Source organism: Chelonia mydas, chromosome 8 (assembly GCF_015237465.2).
Source record: "Chelonia mydas isolate rCheMyd1 chromosome 8, rCheMyd1.pri.v2, whole genome shotgun sequence".
In the NCBI taxonomy this organism is placed as follows: Eukaryota; Metazoa; Chordata; order Testudines; family Cheloniidae; genus Chelonia; species Chelonia mydas.
In genome coordinates this window covers 69,677,481-69,705,392 of record NC_057854.1, presented here as the reverse complement: position 1 = coordinate 69,705,392, position 27,912 = coordinate 69,677,481, and the positions used below count along the sequence as shown (strand labels likewise).

Sequence of the window (27,912 nt, the reverse complement as noted above, 5' to 3'; positions counted from 1 at the left end):
TAATTTAGAAAATAAAATTCATAATTGTACAAAAATGGTGTCAGAGAGAAAAGCAGCAGCAGATCAAAGGAGAATTTTCTAAATTAAGCTATTCTCTTGCTTTTATTTTGAAGTGTCTTTATCCCACTAAAAAGACAACAGACAAACTTTGAAATTAAAGTACTTATATTAATGTTTAAAAAAAAAAAATCAAGAATGTGTTCACATTTCCATGACATAATGGACAATGTTTGAGGTATCAGAGTACACAGCACATACAGCTATCAGTGTAAAAGCCATGCAAAAGAACTCAACACTGATAATTAAACAAGAATAAAAACCCAGTGAAACATCTGGTTTCACAGCTTTTTCGTCTGTAAGGAAATACATTTATATGCAGAGTCCCTAGTGACTTTAGAGCTGATCTGGTCATATGACAGTAGGGTAGCAGTGGTTCCCAGGCTCCTAAGACTGGAAATCCCCATATTCCATTGCAATCTAGTCCCATATTCACATACCAGTATAGTTCCTGATATTTCTTTCCTTCTGTATCCACACCTAGGGTTTTTGGCAAGTACTTATTTTTTTTGCTTGGTGGGGTTTTTTTGGGTTGCCCCACTCCCTCCTTTCTGCTGCTGGTGGTTCTTCTTTCCCATTCCTACACCCACTTGAAGACCACCATTGCTACCCATGAGGTTACCAATAGCAGGTTGGGGCTGAAACACATGCTTGTGCGGCTGATAGCTCTGGAGGAGCCAAGAAGAAAATAAGCTTGAACCAACAGCTTGAGCCTGTAGTCCTCCACTGAGCAGCTCCTTTAACCAACTACATTAGTGGGTACCGGATGGAGGGAGTACAGATAGGTTATACAGGAGACAATAGATAGCCACCACTTAATTCCCACCTGTGACAAATTCCACAGCTACATCATGCTTGTTAAGAGAGCGGAGGGTGGACAGGTCTGGATTCATATACCTTTCTTCATCCCCAATCTCACCTCTCACAGCTAGTCAGGTATTCCCTGGTTGGCAAAATATTCTGTTATAACATACCTAAATCTTTGCGCTTTGAAAGTAAGCCGTTCAGGGTTCGCAGGGGGTATTATTGCAGTGATCACTAGTAAAACACTGGCAACTATATAGTCAAAGCTTTCTAGAAGCAGAGCTACTGCCACCCCTAGAGAAACCCACAAAACAAACAAACAATTTAAAACAAGTGGAGAGAGAGAGTTGTTTTTATCTAGCCAATATTGCTTATGGGAATCCCTTACTGCTCAAACTGGGGAGAGGCACATTTCCCCCGGGGAGGGGCACCCCCATACACCCGGTCTCTCTAGTATTCCCATGCACATGAAGCAAAAGGTCATTATGTTGGATAGACATGCTAATTTCAAAAAAAAGAGCTGTGGGGGAAAGCAACTTCTATCAGGTTAACCAAGAGGTCAAGGAAACTCTTCGTTTCTATCTAACAGTACCATGTTTAATCACAAAGTGATGGAGCAGATATTTTGACTTAAGTGGCCAGAAGACACTGACTATCTAGAGACACTGTGGCACAGTTTTGCTAAAAGTTTCCCATAATGAGTTTTGCAGTGTGTCTTCTCTTTATATTCAAAAGATTTTTTTTTTTTAAAATCTTGTGATTGATGCAAGCAATGACAAAGTTACAGGACTGAAGCTCAACCCACTGTGTGTGTTATATGGAACTGCTCTTAGAGCAGAAAGTAGTTTTTGCATTTAACTGCAGAGAAATATGCCAATGTAGTCCTTGATGAATCAACTTGTGTTTGTAAAAATCATTCTAAGATTTTTGGAGTGCACAATACTAACATCACATACTTTAAATAAGAACCATTAGGCAGTACATTATTCATTAAGCAATATGGTAAACTGAACTATGTGACAAGCAGATTTAGGACTGGTCTATTCAGTATTCCAAATAATGTATGTGTAGGTTAAGAGAATGACAACAAAAGATCAAAACAGTGATTTCCACCCCTACCAACCAGTAGTTATCATCATACCCGCTCAGCCTACACACTTCAAAACAAAAAGTTAAATTACTGGATTAAGAGAGTTATTGCAGTCCTTACTCAGGGAAAGACTCCCATAAAAAAAAAATATCAAAGATTGATGTTGCAGTCCTGCCCAAACTGTCTTTAGACTCTAAACATACATTCTCTCTGTTGATGATCATGAGAGCACAGACTGATGAAGTCTTCACACACACACAATTATTCTTCAAGTGTAACTTCAGGAAAGTATTGCGGCAACACTGGAATCTGTAATAATTCCTTGAGTGGTGCTTCACTCTTGATTTCACTGCAAATGTTCAACATCTAATGTCCTTGCCAGAAATTCATAGTTGGTGGATTGCTGCCAGGAAGGTAATAAGGAATGCTGTATTTCCACAGATGTAGATGGTTAACACAATCTCTTTAAACGTATGACCCTGCAAGAGAAAATACACGTTTTACAATTACAGTGTTGTAAAGAAAAGCACACACCGTGAAATACTTTCCAAGGTAGCAACTTGCCTCTGCCTCTGCCGACGTAAGCGACTGCAGAATTTGTATTCTATCTTCATCAATCACTTCAACTGCAAAACCAAAACAAACAGGTGGTTAGCCCTGTACTTGATAAGAAGAGATGCAATGTTTCATACACATACTTCTTTCTGGCTAATGGTTGATTTAGTCAATGGAGGGCATGGTATTAAGACTGATGAACAGGCCTCTCTACAGCCAGTTCAGAAACACCACTGAAAAAGCCTCAAGCAATGCATCCTCTCATGGCCTACACTTCAGTGTTCACAGTTAAGTAGAAATAAGGATAGAAGGTTAATGAAAATTTGGAAGAGCTTGCCAGAAGCATAGAGGACACTCTCAGAGTTTTGTCTTTTAAATGCTAAAGAACAGTGGTTCTCAACCAGGGATAGGCAGAGGTCTTCAGGGAATACAGCAACTCATCTAGACATTTGCCTAGGGTTTACAAGAGACTATATAAAAAGCACTACGAAATCAATATAAACTAAAATTTCATAGAGACTGACTTGTTTATACTGATCTATGTACTATATGCTGAAATGTAAGTACATTATTTTATATTCCGGTAGATTTATTTTATAATTATATGGTAAAAATGAGAAAGTATACAATTTTCAGTAATAGTATGCTGTGACACTTGCATTTTTATGTCTGATTTTGTAAGCAAGTAGTTAAGTGAGGTGAAACTTGGGGTACACAAGACAGACTCCTGAAAGGGGTTAGTCGTCTGGAAAGTTTGAAAGCCATTGCTAAAGAGGACAATTCAGTTAGGATTTCTACATCGGCTCCTGGATTTCTCATGGTCAGCTGGAATTTAACTCCTCTTTCCTCCAAAAATCCTCAGTTCTCCCCCGCCCTCATTTTGTGCCATTTGATGCTGCTTTCCTCTGGTTATTCAAGCCAGAAACCAGAGTCATGCAATTCTTCTCCCCTCATGTATAGGCAGCATCTAACTCCTCCCACTTCTCCACATAATAGCTAAATTGGTCACTTCTCTGCATTCTATTTTATTAGTAACTATCACCCTTCCTGTCTACTGTAACCAGGGGTGAAAGTAGGAGTGTACCATGTACCGATAAGAAGCCGGTACCAGCCTATACACAGCCGATGTTAAAGCGCGGCCATGGCAGCGCTTTAATGTCACTACCGGCAGGGCGGCCGACGTGGGGGCGGTGGGGCGGGCAAGAGGGGAAGCTGCCCCAGAGCCAGTGATTTAAAAGGGCCAGAGCCCCGGGCCCTTTTAAATCTCTGCCAGAGCCCGGGCAGCGCGGGCCAGGCAGCACAGATGGGGCTGGCTGGGGGAGGCTGACCCCCCAGCCCCACCCCTTCTACCCAAGGTCCTGTACTGCTAAGTATTTAATATTACTTTCACCCCAACTGTAACAACTGCTCTTCATCCTTCTCAGCAACTATGCAGTGGTTTATTTACTTGTGTATATAATCTTGACTCTTGGTGAGATACTGACCAAAGTTCAAATAAGAATTTGGGATGAAATTCTGGGCCTTACTGAAATTAACTTCAAAACTCCCATAGACTTCAATAGGGTCGGGGGCCCTGGTATTTAGCAGCTAATGAGTTACTCATTTTTGCTCAAATAGCATTTGGGCTTAAGATCCCCTGCTGTTGACCAGTCTGTTCCTAGGTAGGCAGCTACAGCTAGTTACAGTAATGGTTTATTGCAGAGAATCCCAAGCGACAGTACCTACTTTCCTGTCCAGATTCAAAGGATTGAGTTCACTCCCACACTAAGCTTGACTTTCCCCATAATATCACAATGGCCAGTGTTGAGCTAGCAACACAAACAGATGATTTTTGGAGTAAGTTTTAGAGAACTGAGAGACCCTCTGGCACTAAGTTTTGGGATTTCATGACACGCAGTCCAATTGAAAAATGCACCAGCACTTATAGCCAGGAAATTCTAACCAAAAAAAAAAAAAAAAAAAAAAAAAGTGTTAAAACAATTCACCTATTGTTTTCAAGAGTGGTCAAATTTACATACAAGTAGTAATCCATGCATCTATTTCACATATCCAAAATCACCTAAACGAGCTGATATTTGCAAACACAACATTAGAGGCTGGTTTAAGCCTCTTAACTGAGTGAGCTAAATTATCCAAGTTTTTGCATTTCACCTGGGAAGTCCTATTTTGCACTACCTGGCAAGCAAGGCAGTGACACTAGCCATATTGTTTGGTTTGTACCTTTGCGAATGAGACAGTAGCTATGTATCTCCAGGAGAATATCAATACCGACGTGCCAAGCTACAAATCCAATCATTGTATACGTGTCCCATGGGTCTGGAAGGTTGAGTGCTGGTAGGTCCATTCCCAGGAACATAGTCACCACTGTTGTTAAAACAAAGTCATAGTTTAAAGATGTGAAAACAAACACTGAAAAGTACTGTCCAAGACAAAGCGACACAAGCTTATGGCTTAGTGGGTGAATGGTTATCAAGAGTTAAATATGCTTCTGGAGGCTTAAGAGTGAAAAACCACATCCAGCTATCTCTAACTGTATGGCTCAGGATAACCATGATCCTTGTTATACATTGATCCTATGAAATAACGTCATAGGATCATAAATTAGCTATGGTCCAGAGCTAATTTACCATATAGATTGTAAACATACTAATCTAAAAAGAGGTTTAGAAGGACAATGATATGTTACACAGCCACCACGGTAACAAACTCCTCCAAATAAATGGAGGACCCCAACCGATTTGGAAACTCTGGTGATTATATATAATTTAAAAAACAAACCAAAAAAACCCAAAACAAATGGTTTCCCCAAAAACTACAAGATGAGGAGAGAGGTGCCTTGTGCCCACTTAGGCCCTGAAGGAGATGGGCCAGAGTCCCCAAAGACAAGAAAGGCACAATAGGGGTCCCAGTACTCCATATGGATAGGTGGAGACTTAGGGAAAGGAGAGGAGCTTTGAATACACAAGCAAGCTTGTACAAATTTGTCTGGTTGTTGCTTACCCTTGCTATTGTACAGGATTAGCCCACACAGACAAAACCCTAGTTCTAAGACCACTTTGGTGATTAACGAGATTGAAGTGATCATCTACATTAAGATCCATGTTTGTGTAACTAGAGTTCAACCACCACTCCATTTCTGCAATACCAACATCTCAAGATGCCTAAGCAAATTACAAATGGGCTATAAACAATGAGGTACACTAGATATGCCTAGACAGGATTACAATTACTCACCAGCTAGTATTCTAGCTGTTGTGCCAGCACTCCAGTGAACCCAGTTAAATACTTGCCTTCTACAAGGTGAAGAAATAATCAGTGTTATATCAAGTAATTTAGTTGCCAACCTGAAATCTTTCAAAGGATGGAAAAAGATCCTAAATATGCCATGTTACCTTGAAAAATATGAAGTTTGTATCTGTATGAAACATGTTTAAAACTTGTTTTGTATACTATCAGTGTAACCTCTTGGAGAAGTACATTATGACATTTTAAAGAGTGTAAATATCAGAGTACCTTGGTGCATGAGGAGGTGGTCTGAAACCAGCTATCAGAGGTTGAAAGATTGCCAGAGCCATCACGGTACAGCCAAGATATGGGTGAAAGCCTGCCCACTGAACAAAGGATTTCTTTTTATTAATACTGTGACATTCATGCTAAACAATGCAAGCATTATTCAGACCAAAGAACAGGTCAGGAACAACTGTACACAATTGCAAAGCCTTATTTTAATACAGTTTCTTTCAGGTACATTCCAAGCCCCTCTCCTCAGCTACTAGTGTTCCCACCTCACATGCTTTTTGCTCCAAGTCTTGGCTATGAGTAGAAGCACTTTTTCTCCCGGTGTATGTTTTTAAATTAAATTTAAAACTGAATTGTTATTTATAGCGTACAAGGCAGCTTGAGAAAGAACAGAACTAGTGGAACATGGGGACAAAGCTAAGAGCAAAGGACATAATTAGGAAAAGGAAGATTCAGACTGAGCGCTGGGATGAACTTGATGTCAAGTACTATCATCACACACAGAACAATTTTCTTAAGAGAAGTGCTTTGCATTCCATCATTTAAAATTAGGCCAGATAAAGCACTAGAAAATTATACCACACAGAAGAGTTCTGTATTAGCTGGATGAGGGGAGGGGAAGAAGCAGCAGATTGACTCAGGACCTAATAGATCTTTTTCATCTCTAGTTTCTGTGGTGAAACTAGAAAAAAAGTGGGCTCAAAGCAGGTAGAATAATACTAAACAAGGGCTTTCACACATAGGGGAAAAACCAGAAAGATAAATGCCTGACTTATACTTGTTTGTCATCAGGAGATCAAGCACAGCAATGAAGTAACAGCTTTCATCGTAATTTCTTTGGAATTAAATAACTACCTAGGACATTGACATTAAAAAAACCCCAAATCTACTGTTCATACGTCAAATGACATTTATCTGGGTACCAATACACAGACTTAAAATCTCAGAGGCAGCACAAAATTTTTACTCACTTCACTCCAGCCTCCTCTGTATATAAAAGGAAGAACAAAAGCGATGCTCGTAAGAAGCACTGTGGTCAGCATCAGCATACGATGTACCTATGAACATTTAAATAGGTTTAAAAAGAAGGGGTGGCGGTGTATTTTGGAGTTTTATTAGATGAAACTGTTAGAGTTTGCATTACATTGGCAGGCAAGCAGAGATTACTAGTAAAGGCAAAGTCCATTGTAAATATGAGACAGTACCTAACTGAGCTCATTGTACTTCACAAATCCAAACGAAAGTTATGGCCTGTTGTGGCACCCCAGGTCAAGAAATAAAAGAAGATTTAGTTTAAGGAGCATGACAGTCTCTTGTGTTTTATTCTATTTGTAATAAGACTAATACACACAACTAAACTTTTATGTATAGTTTTTTGCCCACCTGGAACCAAATCTCCTTTCCAAACAACGAATGAGGCCAAACTGGTTTGAAGAATCTGGCAACAATAACACCAATACTAACTGTAGTCATCCATGCAACAAACATTAATGAAGCTGAAGGAGAAAAATAGTCACATGTGAAAATTTGGTTATAACACTGGATATGAACACAATTGACCAAATATTGCAGGGGATAAACTTCAAAACGTAGCATTAGAAGAACATAAAAGAGTAGAGGGTCAAATCCTGCTGGTACTTGGTTCAAAAATGCCTCACACAAAGAGGTGCATAGGCACATTGGTGTACTCTTGCTATGTTATATCTCTATTTTTTTGAGCTGAGATCAGCCAATAACAGGACTAATCTGTATGGATAGCACTGTAGAGAGATCTGTGCCAGGTCAGAGAAGCCACATGCACAAAGATATAGATTTCACTTCCAAACCAGAGGGCAGTCTATTGCTGCCTCCATGAGCCCGTTCACTGTGCAATAGCACAAGTCAAAACAGAGGCAGTAATGAGCAGCCCATGCGTTATCTGCTGACCACAGGTTTTCTGGTGAGCACCTACACAGTGAATTTTTGAGTTAGATTTTAGTAGCAAAAGTTTAAAGTTAATTCAAAACAGGTCTTCTTTCTTTGACAGAAAGTAGAATTTTCATTCAGCTCTTTAAGGACCTGGTTCAAAGCCAATTAATGTGAATGGAAAGAATCCCATTAACTTCAATGGGCTTTGGCTCAGGCTCCAAACCACCACCCAATGAGTGTCTCATGGTTAAGGCTGCGTGTCTGTCACAGAGGTCACGGAACTCATGGATTCTGGGACTTTCCGTGACCTCCATGACTTCTGCAGTGGCCGGTGCTGGCTCAGGGGCTGCCTGAGCCGGGCAGCCCCTGGGCCAGCAGCAGTTTGGGTGTGTGGGATGCAGGGTGGCGCTTACCTGGGGGGGCTCCCTGGCTCCCACTGGCATGTCCCTGCAGTTCCTAGGTGGAGGAGCCAGAGGGCTCCATGCGCTGCTCGCACCCACAGGTGCTGTCCCTGCAGCTCCCATTAGATGCCGTTCCCAGCAGGAGAAGTGCATGGAGCCCCCCTGGCTGCCCCTCCCCCAGGAGCTGTGGGGACATGCCGGTTGGAGCCAGGTAGGGAGCCTGCCAGCTCTGCCAACCCTCCCCCCACAGCAGGGGTCCCGGGCCATGCGCCGCACCAGCAGAGGTCCTGGACCATTTCTCCACATCCCCCCCCGCAGCACCTACGGCCTCCCAGCCCAAAGTTTTAATTAAGGGTATATAGTAAAAGTCATGGACTGGTCACAGGCCATAAGTTTTTGTTTACTGCCTGTGACCTGTCCATGAGTTTTACTAAAAATACCTATGACTAAAATGTAGCCTTACTCGTGGTACATGCATTTATTTTACATTATATTGGAAAAAGGGAACTTCAAAATAGAAATGCAATTCTAAATTTAGACTGCCAAGTCATAAAAATAAGAAAACAAAATTCCTTTAAAAACAAGAGAGCTAGTAATATGCTTAACAAATGAGTAAAACAAGTTCCTCTCTCTGGATGAGTAGAATCCTGCAAAGCCACGTTACAGTTTATCAGGTTTTTTAAACTTAAGCAAAAAAAAAAAAAGAAAAAAAAAGTGTTCCTACTTTTCCCCCCTAATTTTCCAAACCAGCTCTTATATCAGGAGAAGCAGATACCCCAGTGGACTGACACACCACAGGAAATAGCTACTTTACAAAATTTTCATCCTTCTTTCTGCAATCAACAGTAGCCTCTTCAGCACTCGGCAAATCTAGTATTTGAAGTTAGAACTGTAACTTGCCATGGAGTTTAAGAAGAAGTGGAGAGCGGGATCCCCCTACATCTTTTGGAGAGTCTGTGACATTGTACATTCCATTGGTGATCAGAGGCTGATGATGATGTTTGTGAATTAGACCTCCTATGCAAAGATACAGAGTAGTTTATACATCGTTAATTAAAGTCGCTGTGCTTGTACCGCTTCCCCTCCCATCCTTTGTTTACAATTCAGTGAGCATCATGTGTTGTAGGGGGATGGCGATTGTGTTTGTAAATTTCACCTCTGCAGATTCTGACTGGAATCTTTTGGATTCAGCTCCACCCGTCCCCCATAAGAGTTTTTCAAAATATTATAAATATGTATAATCTACCTTAAAAAAAAAAAGATAGCATTCTATTAGATCTATAGGGGTTTGAAGATTATCTTGTATACAATGCTATTTAGTTTCCATACTCCTTTTAGTTTAATCCCTATTAAAAATTGTATACGATTCTCTCTCAAGAATACTACTCCAAGGACCAGATGGTTATGGAACACATTTATATTAAGAACAAACCAGATGTTTGTTACATTTCCAGAGATGAGCCAGAGCTCATCACATTAAGGTCATTTTCACTGGTTACATGTGAAACTTGAGACAGAAGTCAGATTACTTCTCATGTTTATTTTTAATATACCTTACAGGGAATAGTCCTTGTTTAGCATGTTTGAGAAATGTGAATATTTAACCATATCTTCAATCAGACTTACCTTCACTTGCCCCCCCATCTGCCAGAAATATGTAATAATTAGCATCTAGATTAAACCTCCCTTTATAAGCAGGAAGACGAAGGTTTCTTCTGAAAGAGCACTGAACAAGACCATCAGCCACTCTCCATGAGATATCTTCAAGGCCATTCTATGAAACATACAATTAACATTTAATACTCTTTTCAAGTTTGAAAGACCCCACACAAATTTACTGTGCTCCTTCCTCAAGGCCAGTGATTTTGGCCAGGCTCTGCTTGACCAATGTTGGATAATGAGCCAATGTTCGCTGTCTCTTAACAGCCTACATCATAAAAAGAGAGAGTTAGCTGCATCAGTATAGTCCATGATGCCAGCAAGAATCTGAGAGTTCTGCTGGTGTGGTAGGTTTCTAGGCAACAGCTGCAGGCACATGCTTTCACACATTACATTTTAGGGCTCTGTCTTCAAAATGGTGACTAACAAAGTTGAGTCTTACACGGGTGCATTTACAGAAAACTATTTTAAAAAGACAATAGCTGCACAGGAGCACTGTGAGGTTAAATTACTTGCTCAAGGTCACACACACAGAGAGCATAAGGCAAAGACAGAGTGCTTCCCTGAATAACAGAATCAGGAAATTTGCATCGTATTACCCATTTGTCTGCCACCTCAGCATGACCTTGGGGAAGTCACTTCCCCGCTATCATTTTTACTCTCAGTTAACCTTTTGTAGAGTTACTGCAGGGCTCTCAAAGATCACTTGCCCTGTGGAGCTCCATCAGCATTAGCAACAGTAGGCGATTTTTAGAAAGTTTCCCTAGCATAGACGGGGCAAAAAAGGACAAGTTCCTCAGACCACAAGGAAACTACCCCACAAGCTGTTCAAATAGAAGTCATAAAGAAGCCAGCAACAGATCTGGGTCTCGACATATCTTATGCATCAGAAATAAGCACCTTCTATGTGAGGTGGGTCAGTAAGGCCAGAGAGGGAAAAATCTTGGGGTCTTGATCATAAGATGGCTGATTATAGAGCTACTGCCTTATTAGCTCCATTCAGAGCTACTGGGTTAAAAAAAAGACAAATTTAGGACCCAGCTGTGTGCAAAGTGACTTAACTGTCACATACCATACCTCTGAGTCCAACACAGGAGGAGTTCGCCCACTAAGATAGGCCGTGTTTACATTAATACGGTGATCTTCATTAATACACAGATAAGCATCATCGTCACCCTGAAAATAAAAGCATTTCCCCCCAATTTAGATAGAAGTTATAGACAAAGCCATATGCAGATGAATGGTTTATTCCAAGCTCTCCTCTCCATCTGTGCTATACTCGGAGTAACTCCATTGCCATTACAGCAAGTTTACAATGGAGCAACTAAAACGGAGAGTCTGGCCTGAAGTATTGTAAAAGTTGAAAGTTTGAACTTACAAAATCAAATGGAACTACTACTTTTTTGGATGACATTAGCTAGAAATCTATAAGGTATTAAAAGTTATTTAATTGCACACCATATGCCAATACGAATCTTTGCATTGTCAAGTTGAAGAAGATAATGTTAGAATTTAAAAAGTTTACTCCAACACAGCAAGCCATAGTGCCTGAAATTATAAAGGCTTACCACAAGGGGGTCAGTGGTACATGTACTTTTTAAAGTATTTATGCAGTCAGCACCAGGATAGTCTGTAACACGGTTTGATCATGGTATCCAACAGCCCACCGACACAGTGTTTCTGGGATGCTAAAAGTGTTTTTATTTAGACTTTTTGAACATCAGTGCCAAAAAGGGGTGGGATTTTAACTCAAATGAATAACTTATTTATAAATAAAATTACTCCATACTTTTTCTACAAAGTATCCCCATCCACATTGCCAGAGCCACTTAAATACCTCCCCCCGCTCTCCTGCTGGTAATAGCTCATCTTAAGTGATCACTCTCCTTACACTGTGTATGGTAACACCCATTGTTTCACGTTCTCTGTGTATATAAATCTCCCCACTGTATTTTCCACTGAATGCATCCGATGAAGTGAGCTGTAGCTCACGAAAGCTTATGCTCAAATAAATTGGTTAGTCTCTAAGGTGCCACAAGTACTCCTTTTCTTTTTGCAAACACAGACTAACACGGCTGCTACTCTGAAATCTTAAATACCTGTGATTATTTAAGCTAAGTAGATCAATTTACATTATCAAATTCTGTGATTAAAACTGGAATTAGCTGTTGAGGTCAACAAAGAAGAGAACATTATTTCTTCCTATATTTGTAGAGTGAAGAACTACTTTTTCCTGTGACAACAGACATGTAGAAATGCTTTAAGAATGTTACTCTGTTCAGCAAGGAAGTTAGATATACCGATTAGTGCAGAATACTCTTTCACATTGTAACTCTCTTCAGCCATGAGAGAGTCTCCAAAGGGCTTTCAGGAATGAATATGTCCACCTCTGAACTGCATACTTATTTTGGACAGAAACCACAGTGAACATACAGCAGATTCCTTTTAGGACAGGCAGTGGAGAATATCACATCTAACTGCAACTACCCAAGAATTTAGTTATGCTATAATGTAACTGTCTGGAATTTGATCAAAGGCAAGTTCTCCTTATTCTTTCAGAGAGTGCCAGAGGATCTTTAATGCAAGTGTTAAGACTACATTTTTCTATCCACACTTGTAAGAGGCTACCTCCATCCAGCAGCGCTCTCGAGCACCACATGGGAGTAATTATTAGTTGGGGAAGTGCCACTATCACCTTTTCCAGCAGCATTTCAGGTTTCTCTTGAAGGGTTCTCATCTGACTACTACTCAGGCTCAGGTCTATTTAATTTAGAAAATCTGACGGAGCTGAGAATGGTGGGGCTACACCAGTCTTCATCCTCAATTTCTTGACTAAGAATAAATTATGTATTTTGTTGTGCTACTTGGATGGCATAGGAAATACTGTAAAAAGGATACTCACCATCCACTGGTCATGAGATAATGCAAAGGCTATATATCCTTCACTAGGACCACTCATTTCAATAAGTACTGAGTGGTTATTTTGTTTGAAGGACAGAAAGAAACAATAGGCAGCCCCAGGATCACATTTTGGAGGATTCCTTATGCAGAACTTTGTACTTCCACAGCCGGAGGCATTAAACTGGACAGACAAGTAGAAAATTAAGTTAACAAAAGAAGCTGGTCATTCTCCACCCCACCCCAAGTACAACTACAATTACTGTATCCCAACTAATGTAGAAGTGAAGATTTACACAGAAAATGCATAAAGAAACCCCTCCTCTTCTCCCCCACCCCACCCAGCCAATAATTACTAACCAGGATTAGAATTCACTGTCATGGTAGTTATTAAATTGTGAGCTTTGAATTCACCAATCAGTTCAAATGAAAGAGTTTGACATCATAATGGTAACAAGGGTATAATTTGGAAATGTAATACAATCCCCTCCTGTCCATTTCTTCTGTTTAATAAAATAAGTTATAATTAACTTAAGTAAAAGGTTTCTATATACTTTTTCAGACTTCCTGGTGTCTCACTTTTCCTAGACTATTCTAAGTCATTAACAACCCCATAGTGCTTAAGTTATTAGAAAGATGCTACTGTGGACTCTTACCAACTCAAAATAGCACATACTAGGGGAGAAAAAGTGTCTATTTTTTCCCTGAATAGTTAGTTAAAAACCCACCAAGAAAAGATAAGCTGCACAGAAGCCCGATACATAGCACTGAACTTGGAGAGTACTTTAAATACAACAAATTCAGAACAAGCATGTTCAATATAGCAGTAAGTGGAAAAAGATGTCATATTGCTAAACCTGGTCATGTTAAATGAGAATACTATTGCCCAACTAATGTTGCAACTTTAATTAGAACTTCAAGAACCAGTAATGGAAGTCCACACAAAGATAAATCCATGTGAACAAGCAGTTATAAATTAAGCCTACCCACTAATGTATAGAAATAATCTACTCTGTTCCTGCCAACCCACACCCTCATTTTATTAAACCCGAGTTTTATTTATACAGAACCACAGGTCAGCATGGCTCTTTATACATAAAGCATGACATCACTGCCCAGATGAGCTTAGGTATTTGTCTTTTCACCTTCTTACTAAATGGTGCTTGAACTGAGTTTCCTTCCCCCACGCCTTTTCTCTCAACACCTCAATAGTTAATAATCTGAGACACACATGATGGGTGAGGCAATATCTTGTATTGGACCAACTTCTGTTGGTAAGAAAGACAAGTTGAGACAAAAAGAGAGAAGTTGGTCCAATAAAAGATATTACCTCACCGACCTTGTCTCTCTAATATCCTGGGACTAACCTGGCTACAACAACAACACTGCAAACAATAATCTGATAGATCATTTCCTATCTTCCACCTTCTGCCAACACAGTGGCAAAGAAAACTGTAACCGCAGCCCTACTTAGGAAAAAACTCCTGTTGAAACCAGGCATAAGAACAGAATAAAGGTTGCAGAATTTAGCTCATAATAGAGAAGTGATACCAACTGATTTTGTTAGATGGTAAACTGGCTGTGAAGTTGGTAGAGTCTCTGGTGTAATACTTGTAGGTGTCGTCAACGGTGGTGCATTAGGTTGGGAAACGATGGGACCAGGAATCTTCACCCAAAAGATTTCATATTTCTCTACAACTGTGGCTCTGAGGGGAGGGGAGAAAACCATACAAATATTCAGCACTGTGAGGGGTGTGTAAGTACTAAATGAATGACTAAATAATGCTTTACGAAAAAGGAGGGAGAAACTCCTTTATTTAGCTGGCCAAAAACAAACACACTTGTCATATTGTGTCATACAATTAATCTCTCCAAACTTGGCATCTACACAGGTACCTGATGGGGTGGGTTGGTGGTGGTTGTTTTTGTTTTTGTTTTTTTTTTTTGGGGGGGGGGTGGAAAAGAGAGTGAAACCCTCCAGCTAAAAGGATCTACCACATAGCAGATCAAGCTTCAGAAATGGATTCAAGGCAGTCACTTCCCAACTGCCCGCTGCATAACTTGCAGCATCACAGAAGGGTGGCATTTAATTTCTATTTCAAAAACATGAGTGTCACTGTTCATACCATACATCCTGGGTCCAAACTGTAAAGCCATATAACGGTAGCTAGTTTTGCTTAGGAATTAAACTAAAATTCACACATCACAAAAATATTTCCATCGCTACATTTGTAAATCACCCCTTGCCAAGAGACAGGAAAAATCCTAAGTAGTAGGCCAGCGTCAGCTGGTAACATGCCTTGTAACTTCCCCCACTTCCAAAAGAGGAGAGAGTTTTGATGATTTTCCATAAGCAGCAGAGCCAGTTCTTGAGCAGCAGTTGGTGTGGGCAGAAAAGGGAGGAAACGAACAGTTTCCTCCGGAGACGTTTCCTGGGTGCTAGTCAATATTTATGACAGAGATAACACTATATATTCACCTAGTTTGCATTTCTAATAAAGTAGCTCCAATAGTGTTTACTTACAGAAATTGTACATGTTCCGGTGCATCTGTGGGAGCAACCCAATAAGCCTCTACATGTTTCTTTTTTGATTTACTAGTGTGACTGACAGCAGAATTCTGAAACAGACATATCCAGAATCAGAGAGAACTTGCATATAGGAGTATATATTACAAACTATGTACATATAACAGCACTCCTATAGTTATTTTACAAGGCAACACAATGGTGCACCAGAGATGCAGTTCAACTTGGTCCTGAACAAGCCCAGACCCACCCCACCTTCCACTGGGGTCCTATGAAAGGGAATCAGTTACAACTGGGCTGTGGAAATGACCAATGTCTGCAATATATGCCGTATGTAGTGCTGTGTGTTCTACTTAATACTGACACACTAAGAGGTATAGTCTACTTGCTGTGTGCAGAGCCAGTTGGCGCTAACCATTGCACATTAGTGGAAGCTAGAGGCTCTGGCCAGAGCTAACTGCAGAGAGCCACACCTCCATCTGCAAGTCACTGCCCAACTGTGTTGAGCTGCTGCCTAAACAGAACGAGAAGGGCTAAGAAGCTTAGGGCATGTCTACACTGGGGATTTTAGCTATTGGTGTAGCTACACCAATGCATCTTAGTCCCCGTTTGAAACACATACCATACCTTTACAAGTCCACATGTCAGGAGCTGAGAAATCCTCTCTTCAGCTAGCATAAAAGAGCCAACTGCAGGGCCAGCCAAGTTCTCCGCATTCCGGGCTTGTATGAAAAATCCTTCAAAAACGGGACCAGATAAATTAACTAAAATAAGGAGGGGAAAAAAGTTAAGATGTTAAGATGTTTCCAATGTAATCTGTAAAGGTGGAAGTGAACAAATATGCTTCCCCTGCCCCCCAAACCCCGTGCCTTAGCAATGACCACTGTTTAAACACTATTTTAGAGGTTAACTGTACTGACTTGGATGAACATTCATGAGCATCATCAGGACATTTCAACTTTCTCAGGATGGGGCTGTCTATGGTTCCTTAAACCAGGTAACCACAAGGAATCTACAGAAGAGGAGTGTGAGGCAAGACAAAGCACTTTCTTTGACCACCGTACTTTACCACAGCTGCAATGCTGGACACAATACCTTTTATATGGTCCCCTGGTCTAAATTCAGTCTCATTCACTGATATAGTGTGCTTAGGCGATGGCTGTGGAGAATGTCCATGGCAAGGCATCATACTACTGCAGGCCTCTCTTACTTTTCCATTTGGATAACCAGCCGCAGGAACAGAAAGAAAGGCAAATATCCAAAGACTGAAAGCCAGTCCAGGAGGCTCCATCTGAATAAGTTAAAGTCACACATTATTAACTAACACTGTAAATGCTATGCTGTTTACAGAGTAGGAAGACTAATGATTAAATTAAAAAAAAAAAAGATGTTTGCAAACATCTTCACAAGCGAAGGCACCAGGTTCAAGAATCATAGCAAACTGGAGTATCCAGACAATTGCCAGGCATTCATGAGATTGTTAAATGTTTGGTGTCTATAAACAAATTTTAGCATGAATGATTATTTGTTCAAGAACTCCTGTGGTTGTGGAGGATCACCCAGTCATGTGGTACTGTTTGTCCTCTCTGGCCAGATTTGTGTTGTGGACAGGCTACCATTTAAAGCAAGGTGTAAGTTTATTTTCTCCTTTTAAAACAGCCCTTTCAGAAGAGTTTTTTCTGCCTTTCTGCTGATATTTATGGGTCCTCTCAACAGTGAAGAGAAGATAGGACCATGAGCAATAGCCCCCAAACATGTGTGGGCTCACCCTTTGCTTCTTCTATGCTCAGATACTTGGCCCTTATTACACAGTATAAAAGACACTCCTCACTTTCCTTTTAGATTTTCAGAATGCTTCACAAAACACTAACATTCTCACATATGTAAATATCACCCCTGTTTTACAGATGGAGAAACAGAGGGAGAGAGATTATCTGACATGATCAAGGCTGCAAAGAATCTTTGTCCTGGGAGTATAACTCAGTAGTTCCTGCTTCCCAGTCTCGTGCTCAGCCCATGCTACAATCTTCAGTAGCATTCTGCGGTCAGTCCTAGAAAAGATAAGTCAGCCCCAAGCAGAGACCTGACTCAAAACCCTCCCTACATGGCATTACACCCTTCCTCATCTGACCAGTCCAGTCAGATGAAGCCCACCAGTTACATGGGACATATGCAGCTTCAAAATCATAGAATATCAGGGTTGGAACGGACCTCAGGAGGTCATCTAGTCCAACCCCCTGCTCAAAGCAGGACCAATCCCCAATTTTTGCCCCAGATCCCTAAATGGCCCCCCCTCAAGGACTGAACTCACAACCCTGGGTTTAGCAGGCCAATGCTCAAACCACCGAGCTATCCCTCTAAATGCAAAGGATCATAGCATTAAGGAACAACAAAAGCCTATGACAAGTCCAGACGTTTATTAATCAGAATGACAAAGTAGTCCAAATCATGCAGTACTGATGGTGAACTAGTCATATATTTATTCCTTTTTACATGACTAAAGATTCCCCAGTGATTACAATGGCCAAGTAGTGAAAAACATTTCTTTAAAGTCAGATGAAACAAACGATTTTTAGAATGTTGTCACAGTAATAAAGCTACTGTTTCAAAGTACAAAGTTACTGGCTAGAACTAAACTCTGATCTTATGCACTAGAAAAATATTTGTCTGTTTATTAGTTTGTGGGGAAAAAAAACCTGTATTTCCATTAGCTACAAACAGGTTTTCCCAAAGCACTCCCCCATGGAATCACCTTTTTGGATTTGAACAGAGTAGTCCTGGACTTTTTTTCTCCTTTCATTATGAGAAACAAATATTGATGCAAAGAACCATGATCTATTAGGACTGAAGATCATGATGGAGGGCAATGTAGATCTGACACGAGAGGTTTAAAAGAAAGAAAATTTAATTTGTTCTGCCACAATGGGGAGTATGGCAGAAAGGTAGGTCTGGGTTTTTAATGTTACTTTTATGTATAGTCGGATCTTTTATGGGGATGGGGTTGGTATTCTGCATGTTAAGCAGAACATTGTAAATAAAGTTTTCAATTATTATATATGAGGAAATTGTTCAAAACAAGAATACATTTTATACTGATTTTGCCTCATCCTCGTGTTTTCTTGCATTATGGTACTGTTATATGAACAGTATTTGTATGCACAATAGTTCTGTACTTACAGGAATACACAATATGTTCTGTACTTACAGGTATAAGATAGCCATTTGATATTATGCACAATATTGTTCCAAGACAGATGCTCTGGGTGGCAGCATTATTTCAGGGCATACTCATTAAATGCTATCTGGGGTTTTGACATGTACCTGGTGTACCTTTACCATATGATGAAAATAACTTGTTTCTACTATGGTCAAACAAAATGGTAAGAAAGACTCTTCACCCTCACTGAGACATCTCAAGGTTGAAAGCAGATTACCAGAGAGAGTAGAGTTCCCCCATTCAACTGTGTAGGAGAGACATACCCAAGTCAGAAATATACTTATGTGAGGTCCAAAGATCTTCTTTCTGGGAAAGTAGTCTATTTTACACAAATAGATCAGAAAAAAATGAGTTCGGAAGCTTCCTAAGCACATATGGATGTAAAGATAACCCAGGCACAGCACCATTTCTCAGATGAGCTGAGCCCTGCCCTGTGATAAAAGAGAAACCAGAAAGGCTACAAGGCCAGAGTAACCATTTATTCACTCTAGAACAGGGATTCTCAAACTTCATTGCACTGTGACCCCCTTCTGACAACAAAAGTTATTACATGAGCCCAGGAGTGGGGACTGAAGCCTGAGCCAGGGTTGGGGCAAAGACGAAGCCCAGGGCTGAAACCAAAGCCTGAGTCCTGCCACCTGGGTCAAAGCCCAAGGGCATCAGCTCCCAGGTGGTGGGGCTTGGGCTTCACCGCTCGGCCCCAGCAAGTCTAACACCAGCCCTGGCGACCCCATTAAAACAGGGTCATGACCCACTTTGGGGTCCTGACCCACAGTTTGAGAACCACTACTCTAGAAGCATGTAACATTAGCTCTTTTCCCAGAGTGCTGGATGCAATTGTACAAAACAATGCAGGATTTGTGCTTCTACATAAAGTCAGCAAACAGCTCTTACGTTCACTAAATTTGAGAAAAATCCATGTCTTCAGAATGATTATACTTCAGGGACTACTAGCACAACCACCACCACCCCTAAAAACAAAACTATTGTTTTTCTTAAGAATACTGAGACACAAGACAGGCTAGTATACAAACTCACTGTGTCATCAGTTACTTCTAGAGAGCTGGTTTCCAAGCTTATTGCAGATGACAAATTAGAATGAATTTGGTGAGCTCCTCCTAGTCCCCATTCAAGCACATCTCAAAAATCCGTCACAATTCTCAATCACCACCAGGGTTCTGTGCTGGATGTGCAGAGGAGCAGATAGAGGATATAGTTTGCAAGAACTGAGTTGCATTAGATTTTTGGTGTAAAGAAAGCTTGCATAGTCCTTGTTGAGATCATAGTATGCTGGCTCAAGTCACTGCAACTTTTCCCTCCCTGTCATGAACTCTTAGTAACAGAAGGTATAACAAGCTTCAACATGTTTCAGAGTAGCAGCTGTGTTCCTCTGTATTTGCAAAAAGAAAAGGAGGACTTGTGGCACCTTAGAGACTAACAAATTTATTTGAGCATAAAGCTTTCATGAGCTACAGCTCACTTCATCGGATGCATTCAGTGGAAAATACTCCATGTCCCCAGCCAGCTTCAACATGTTGACAGTTACCAAGAGATAAGACGTGTATGTGATAAGGCGATAACAAAACAATGTTTAGGGTTCCAGTTTAAATAGTAGATGATGTGGTACAGATTTTTTTTTTTTTTTTTTTTAAAAGAGAAGCCAAGGTTATTCTTCTGCAAACTGAATTGGTAACAATGCTACTTTTTTCCATAAAGATAAAAATGGCTTTGCACAGGGGAGAGAAGAGGGAGATGTGAAATAATGGTTATGCTGAACAGTCATTTAAAATGGGAGATGGGGTGGGGAGACATTTACAGGGATAAGTGAGTTTCTGCTCCGTACCCCAACTTTCCTACTAAAATTTATTCCTCCTTAAAAAAAAGCGCAGCCGAGTTTCCTAAGAAAGTCCCTTACTTTCTTTGAGTGAAGATTCTTTTACAGCATAACATTTTTCTCAGGGTTCTTCTCCCAGTAACAGGAAGTTATTCTTGAAATGCAGCTCCTTCTAGTACATGTATATATAGCAGTATTTTGAGTCTTTTGGAGATTCACTTTCTGTGGAACGTCAGAGAGAAGAGGAATTTGGCACTGAACAGAAGCCAATTTTTGTAAGGGGTGAATCCAACCAAATACTGTATTTCAGATTCAAAGTTGCCCAAATTCTCTGAAAGCAGTTCAGTGTTTGAAATCCAATCCAAAGCAGAATGTCATGCCAGATACCATTCCACATAGTGGTAAAGCCCCAAACCTAAACACCTTGAAGTTTGGGAATTAAAGCGTAGCGCCAAAGATCATTCTCACCTCCAATCTATTGCATATCTTACCCTTCCTTAAGGGAAGAGAAAAACTAGACCAGGAGAAAATGTCAAGGAGCTGACTTACAATAAAGCCTCCGTATAGATACATTTTAAGACTTGTGGCTTGTTTGCCCTTAAGTCCATAACAGTAATAACTGTGAGACAGAACACTTCACAGCTTTGTGAATATGACACCATCAACCACACATTAACTAAAAGCCATGAAGGAAAAATTGAATTGCTTGGAAAATTGAATATATATATTATCGATAGGTCAGGATGGTGCGATATTCAGAGTTTTAAAGGGAATTAGCTAATTAACTTACTGAACCAGTAATAATTGCTTCAGAAAAGTCACCATAAACAATGATGAAAGTACCATAAGATCTCAGTAATTCAAATAATGTGTTGAAATCAAGAGTGGTAAGATAACAAACCTGGTAAATCTATGTCAATCATTAGTAAAATTACAGAACATTTGTATTCACTCAATACAGCTGTTCTCCTTGAAAGGTTCAGAAGAGTCAGTCCAGGGTCAGACAAACTCTCCGAACCCTTTCTCATATAACATCTTAATGGAATCTAGAATAGCTACCCTTCCCTCCATAAAATTACAGGGCTACTTTTTCTGATAATTACAGTTCTCCAGTCAGTAGCATAGATTTGCTTTATCATCATAGGCAATTTCCAAAACATGAAGTCATTCATGTTATTTGCTAAAAATGAGCAACCATCACAGAAGATAAGAAAAATAAAACTCTTAACCAACACATTAAGATTATTGCTACACTTGCCTAATAGGTAAACAAATTCAAATGTTATAGTCTGTCCAAAAGCTATTAAAGTTGCAATAAGTGTATAAACAATATAGCGTAGAGCTTAAGAGATGTATTTTTCCAGGGCAACATTGAAACAAGAAGTTAAGGAGGAAAATTAGAAAAAAAAAAAGTTCCTAATCACGGTGCTCTGAAAACACACTAGAAACATCAGACTTCACGTGCACCCCATTTTTTGATCAGGCTCTTCTGGGGTAAAAATGCACATAGATCACATTGGAGTTATTCTGTTTGAATACCACATTTTGTTGTTTACGTTTGTAATTCACCATGAAAAGGAAGAGGACTTTCAAAAAACTTTTAAACACGCCTCCTTCCCCCAACCTGTATTGAATAATTTGGAAGTGATCGCAGCTATAAATGTCTTATAATAATGAAAAATAAGATTTAGTTAGATTTTTTTCTCCTCCAAAGGTATGGCTTATTAAATTACCGTATTTCCAGCTCAAAAGCAGTGAATTGATTTTTGTCAGCTGATCTAAGGAAAGCTCAATCAGAAGGTCACATTAAATCCAAGACTCTAGAAAAATTCCACTAAATCATAAATGGAAAAAGACTAGCCCTTAAGCCACACTACAAATAAAACTGAAGGCTACCCACAGATGACTGGTTTTATACCCAATGTGAAGCAGAACGCAGTTAGCTTATATTGGTGCCATACATGAAGATCCATAGTGACCTTATAACAGGAACACACCCATTAGAAGACAGCAGTTCTTGTAGTATGGGATAACTAATATTCTCTAGTGTTTATATTAACTTTAGAGCCATCTAGATACAATTTGAAATGGAAAATCTTCATGGAGTTTAAGGTTTTGTTCACAAGTTAACCAAACTGCACCATTCAACAACAAACTGCAGTAAATCACGAGAAGAAAGTCAAGCTGTTTTACCCTAGCTTTTTTACAGTCCAGAAGTATTTTCAAAGTATTTTTTTTAAAATGACCTTATGACATGGTTGTCCTGTATGGTGTGAGAGCTGGCAGACCTTAATGTCAGCAGATTGTTAGTTACAGTTAATCATATTATAACTATGTATTCTAGCACAGTAGATTATCAAACTGTTACAGGATTTATACCTTTGTTTTACAGCGGTGACTTGGGAAATGCTTTAGAACTTACCAGCTAGAGGGGGGCTTTTGTGTGTTCATTATGTACTTTGTAACTCATTTCTATGCAATACACTACTCCTTTTCTGCTCTCTCATTACAGAGAATTGGCAATCCACTAGCTTCAAAATATACTGATCTGAATAAACCCCCACTTGCAGAAGTGTCATACAACAATGCTTCAAACACTGAGCTATAAAAAGTACTGAATCTGGAACTTTCCACAGAGTCCTACAGCCCTCTAATTATGCAATGTTCAGTAGATCATGATATTTGACAGCGTCTGCTTCTGGTCTCTGCTGCCAATCCTAATTCAGGAGAGACTGACTCTCTGGAAATGAATATATAGTTTAGTTTCCACGTCCATTTCATCCTTAGCTTCTCCGTGATCAGACTAACCTGATTAACAGTTAATGCCAGCTCTGGTGCTAGTATTTAGTTGGAACAGGGCCATGACTGTAAAACAAGTTTTACAGAGGTCACCTAAACAGCCAACAGCTGATAGGTAACTTGTAATCAATACTGGCCTGAGCTGGAGTTGAACTGGAATCTTCAATCTATTCCCTGAGCCATTGTTACCCAATGCCTTCCATTTTAAGAAGTCTCTCACAGGATAGGCAAGCTACTCAGGGCTCAAGCAGGAGCCTTCTGTGCTGGAGGCACCCTGCCCTGACTCCTGCACTGGGGACAACCCATGCAAATAGGGTAAACATGTTGGCAGGCCAGCAGGGATTTCCTAAAAACCCAAATATTGTTCCCAGGAAGCTAGTGATTTCAGAAGCGAGGAACAGATATTTTGGTTTTAAACAGGATCTGGATTTCCAGTCAGGTCTTCTGAGTACCTGCAAGAGACACTCCTGAAGTCCCTCCCTCCTCAGCTTATCTGAACTAAGGGAAAACAGCTGTGCTTATTTAGATATGCAATAGACCAGAGCAAGACCACCAACTGATGGAGTTTACAGAGGTCATTTTGACCTCAGAAGAGAGACAGGAGGGTCTGTCCACAAAAACTGTTATGATCGAGAAGCCAGATTGTTCATAACAGGACCTGCCAACTCAGAGGTTTATCCCCGTTTGAAGTATTCAAGTATCTAACACTGGCTAAGTTCTTTGGAGGGACAGATTGGAAAATAAGAGGTTGTACTTTCATGGACTACAATGACCTTTGGATCTGGCCCTTAGCAGATGTGGGACAGTGAGGACTGAAAGATGCTGAATTTGACTTCAGCTATTGTTAAGACAATGTATAGTATAGAATTGTTAGCTTTGGATTTTGTGCAGATCAAAAGTTGTAAAAACAAACCCCATAAATGTCTGTTTTTAAAATTGAAAATGTATTCCTCCTGAATGTGCCCAGCTGTGCCAACTTTCCCTCTCCATCCTGCCACACCCAACTATCATATTGCATTTTTAGAGGGACAATATTCAACATTAATGGGCTAAAAAGATGCACAACCCTCACACACATTTTTCTAGAGAACTAAAAGCTGTACGAAGATTAGAATCCCACGGCCTAATCATTCCTTTTCCCACCTGACACGTGTGTGCACACAACCCCTTCCTCTCCCCCCCCCCCCCCCCCCCCCCCCCCGATGAGAGGTCCACACTAGGTAGTCAGGTGCCTCTGTAGCACCAGCACCATCCCACCTCCCAGGACATCATGGGGGGTTCTCTCAAAGATCAACAATCTCCAGTTAAAGGGAAAACATCAGCTGAACCCATGGAGAATTTGCAGAAAAAGCAGCGAAGCCTCAGCCGGTGCTATCTCCCATGCTAAACCCCCTACATGTGGGCAATGTTCCTAAAAGGGGGTCCTGAGGCAACTGCCAAGGAAGCTCTAGGAGCTTGGCCTCATTCAAGCCATACTGCCAGGGATGCAGAGAGAGAACAGAGTGCCAGTGCATAACCACTAGGCCTCTATACCGAAGGCCCTGGCATCCAGCAGGTCCCCCGAGCTCCATGAGGTTTTTGGGGGTGGGAAAACAACAGCTAGTTCCACTGGGGTGATAGCAGAGCTCACCCCTTCCCCAAATGGAACAGTCTAGGTTCCCACACTCCATCCTCTTCTGAAGAAATTCCTCAGGGGAGACGGAGCATCTGAATTAGAAACTAGGTGAGCCACTGTTCAGATTCTGCATGCACTTCTGTGCGAGTGATACCTGTGCATATCACACTATGCCATGTTTTCACTATTCTCACAAGGCAACAGGGGACAGAGAGCCCTGCTGTCTGAGCTCCACTTCCCTGAGCAATACAAAAAGGAGGGTTGTGGTCACTTCTGATCCCCTGCCAGCTCTAAAGAACAGAGTAGTCACAGAGAGCAGGACAGCTCTGTTTGCATATTCAGTTTAGCAATAAACTCAGCACCCTGTACTAGTAAGTCATTTAGAAGTTGGGACTTTAAGACTGAGCTATTAGGAAGTCTGATAGATATTTCACCATCTGGGTGAAAAAAAAGTTGCATTTCAAAAATTTCTTTTAGAATAGAGGAAGAAGGTTGTATTTTAGTCCTGTCATCCTGAGCAGTATAGTATCCCTTTTTAAATTGGGAGCTCTCTGTATTCTGTACACATTCTTTGTTAACTCGCAAAAGACAAAAATATACAGTTCAGTGCAAGAGCAGGAATAATCACAGACCAATTCAAGTCTGAGCAAAGGAAAAATTGGGTCTCATTGGCTGTTTGTAGTGTGGGACATATTACAATGTTTTCTATTTCAGTTAACATTAAAGCTGCATACATGGAAGATTAAATGTGTCTTCTTAGGGCAGGTCTACACTACGAGATTAAGTCAACTTAAGTTATGCAACTCCAGCTACATGAATAATGTAGCTGGAGTCGACATAGCTTACGTCAACTTATCGCGGCGTCTTCACCGCGCTGGGTCGACAGGAGAAACTCTCCTGTCGACTTATCTTATGCTTCTCATTCCAGTGGAGTCAACAGGAGAGCGATCTGCGGTCAATTTAGCGGGTCTTCACTAGATCCGCTAAATCAACTCCTGGTGGATCGATCACCACAGCATCAATCCACGGTAAGCGTAGACATACACTTAGAGATATAAAAGCCACACAAAAGAGCAAAGTGCATTTGCTTTAAAATAAAGAAGCCTGACACTGTCATTTTTAAAGTAGACTCCCAACTTTAACCCACAAACATTTCACACATACATGTATGTAGAACAAGAAATTGTACACAGGTGAACAAGGAGCTAATCTTGCGACTTGTTGCACATTGGCACACTGCTGTGCTAGTACAGGATCAGGGCCATTTTTTTTTTTTTTAAGCACACATGTTTTGCTGGTACAAATCAGGAAGCTTCTTTGACAACTTTTCCTGAAAATGCATTTTTGCTCTGTCATTTTATACAATAATTTCTGGTTATAATACACACTTGCTTTGTGCCAGGTACAATTCATATTTTTTTTAAAAAAGAAAGGGATAATAGCAACTTAAAAAATAAATATAAACCACACTTCTTTCAGCATATTCCACTGAACAAGTATAAAAGTGGAAGAATAGAGAAGAAAGTTTTCTCTTTTTTCTTATCCAGTTTACTTTGGTCACTTAATAACACTGTACAAGATTGGGGCTTCCAGCTAACATTTATGCACATGCTTAAAGTTAATCACATGTTTAGAATATGTGCAAGAGTGGAGTCAGCTTTCCCACCTTTGGCTCCAATCCTTCATCCAATTAATAGGGTTCACTTATGCAGGTTGAATTATAAGATCAGGACCGGTGGATAGTTTTATTCCCCCTCGCAGGAATAGAGAAGAGAGTTTTCTTTTAAAACAATACAAAGATACAATTGTAAAACACAAAGAGGCAAATGTATTTTTTTAAAAGTCAAAATTGTTTCTAGATAAAGAAATTTAGTTTAACAGTATCTCTGTTAATATCTCAAACTTACAGCAATGAACATGCTTACTAAATAACTAGATCTCTTCAAAGTCTTCCGTGAAAGGCATTGTATAAGCATTATTATTATAAAACACTAAATGCAAAGCATTTTCATTTGCTTTATAACTGTTAGAAACATAGCTTTCTCTTTGCACAGGTTGTCTTAAGAAATTTAGGCTTTAGTATAATATAAAAACAATCCTGGAAGTGTATGGCATTAAAATAGTTAATTTGTGTTCATTCAAAAGCTTCTGGACTTCCAGAAAAAATTATATTATATATAAAGCTTAAAATAAAAGTTATATTCTCTGCATATACCAAATTATAAAAATTGAATTTTGCTGTACATACCTACATTTCTGTATAGTACAGGGAATACAGAAAACTGAGTTTCTCCCCCATCAACATACTTTTTTTAAAATTCCATTTACAATTATTACTTTCTAATCACAGGAAAGCAATCATTAACCTTATGCCCGACCTACACTATCACAACAGACACTCTTGAACCAGACTGTAGGACACCTGTTCTTTACTTGCTACATACACCTTGCTCAGGATAAAGCAGTCACTTCACCTAGTACCACAAACACTCGTAAAACTAGTATTTTAGTACACGGTTTTCAAAGCCTTTTGGTTACCACGAGAATCTTAACATCATGCTTACCTTATCAAATCATGCAGCGTGCTCTAGCCAGACTTCCTGCTTTCTGACAAGTTGTATCATACTTCAGCAGAGGGGTGGAGCCAACCAGTATTTTAATCAGAAGGGAAAACGCCCTAGGAACAGCTTGTTAAAGCAAGTGTGAGGCTAGGGACAAAGGAAAAAAATAGTAACACTTTAAATTAACTTTTAGAAATACCTGTCTCAATACATTGTCTTACACATTTACCACACCACATTTAAAGTCTACTTTACTTCCCTTTACACTGATGTGTAACTAATGAAAAATACATGATATTTTACTCACTGGGGGGGAACACTCTTCTTAGACAAATAGGCAAGAAGAATTTTGCCAGGCTGTAACAATTAATGCATATAATTATGTACACACTTAACTTCACTACTGAATGTAGCCCATTGATTTCAATGGGACCATTCCGAGGAGTAAAGTTAAACAAATGCATGTTT

At 40.1% G+C, this 27,912-nt stretch overlaps 1 protein-coding gene across 6 annotated transcripts; it reads right to left on the bottom strand.

Annotated features, from left to right (window-relative positions):
* Positions 1-147: 147 nt before the first annotated feature.
* FRRS1 (ferric chelate reductase 1) lies at positions 148-27,912 on the bottom strand. Of its 6 annotated transcripts, XM_027825029.3 has the most exons (18): positions 27,752-27,912; positions 27,448-27,591; positions 26,510-26,663; positions 16,514-16,709; positions 16,046-16,182; positions 15,416-15,510; positions 14,447-14,597; positions 12,896-13,075; positions 11,071-11,169; positions 9,961-10,108; positions 9,235-9,351; positions 7,409-7,521; positions 6,997-7,083; positions 6,020-6,117; positions 5,741-5,799; positions 4,727-4,870; positions 2,516-2,577; positions 148-2,430 (listed from the first exon to the last, which is right to left on the bottom strand). In XM_027825029.3, the coding sequence occupies exons 4-18, from the start codon at positions 16,707-16,709 to the stop codon at positions 2,338-2,340; spliced, it is 1,779 nt and encodes a 592-aa protein (XP_027680830.2). In that variant the 5' UTR covers positions 26,510-26,663; positions 27,448-27,591; positions 27,752-27,912; the 3' UTR covers positions 148-2,337. The 6 variants fall into 6 exon arrangements, with proteins under 6 accessions (XP_027680830.2, XP_037763783.1, XP_027680829.2 ...); XM_037907855.2 differs by lacking the exon at positions 27,752-27,912 and having other exon boundaries at positions 26,550-26,663; positions 27,448-27,577; XM_027825028.3 differs by lacking the exons at positions 27,448-27,591; positions 27,752-27,912 and adding an exon at positions 27,132-27,385.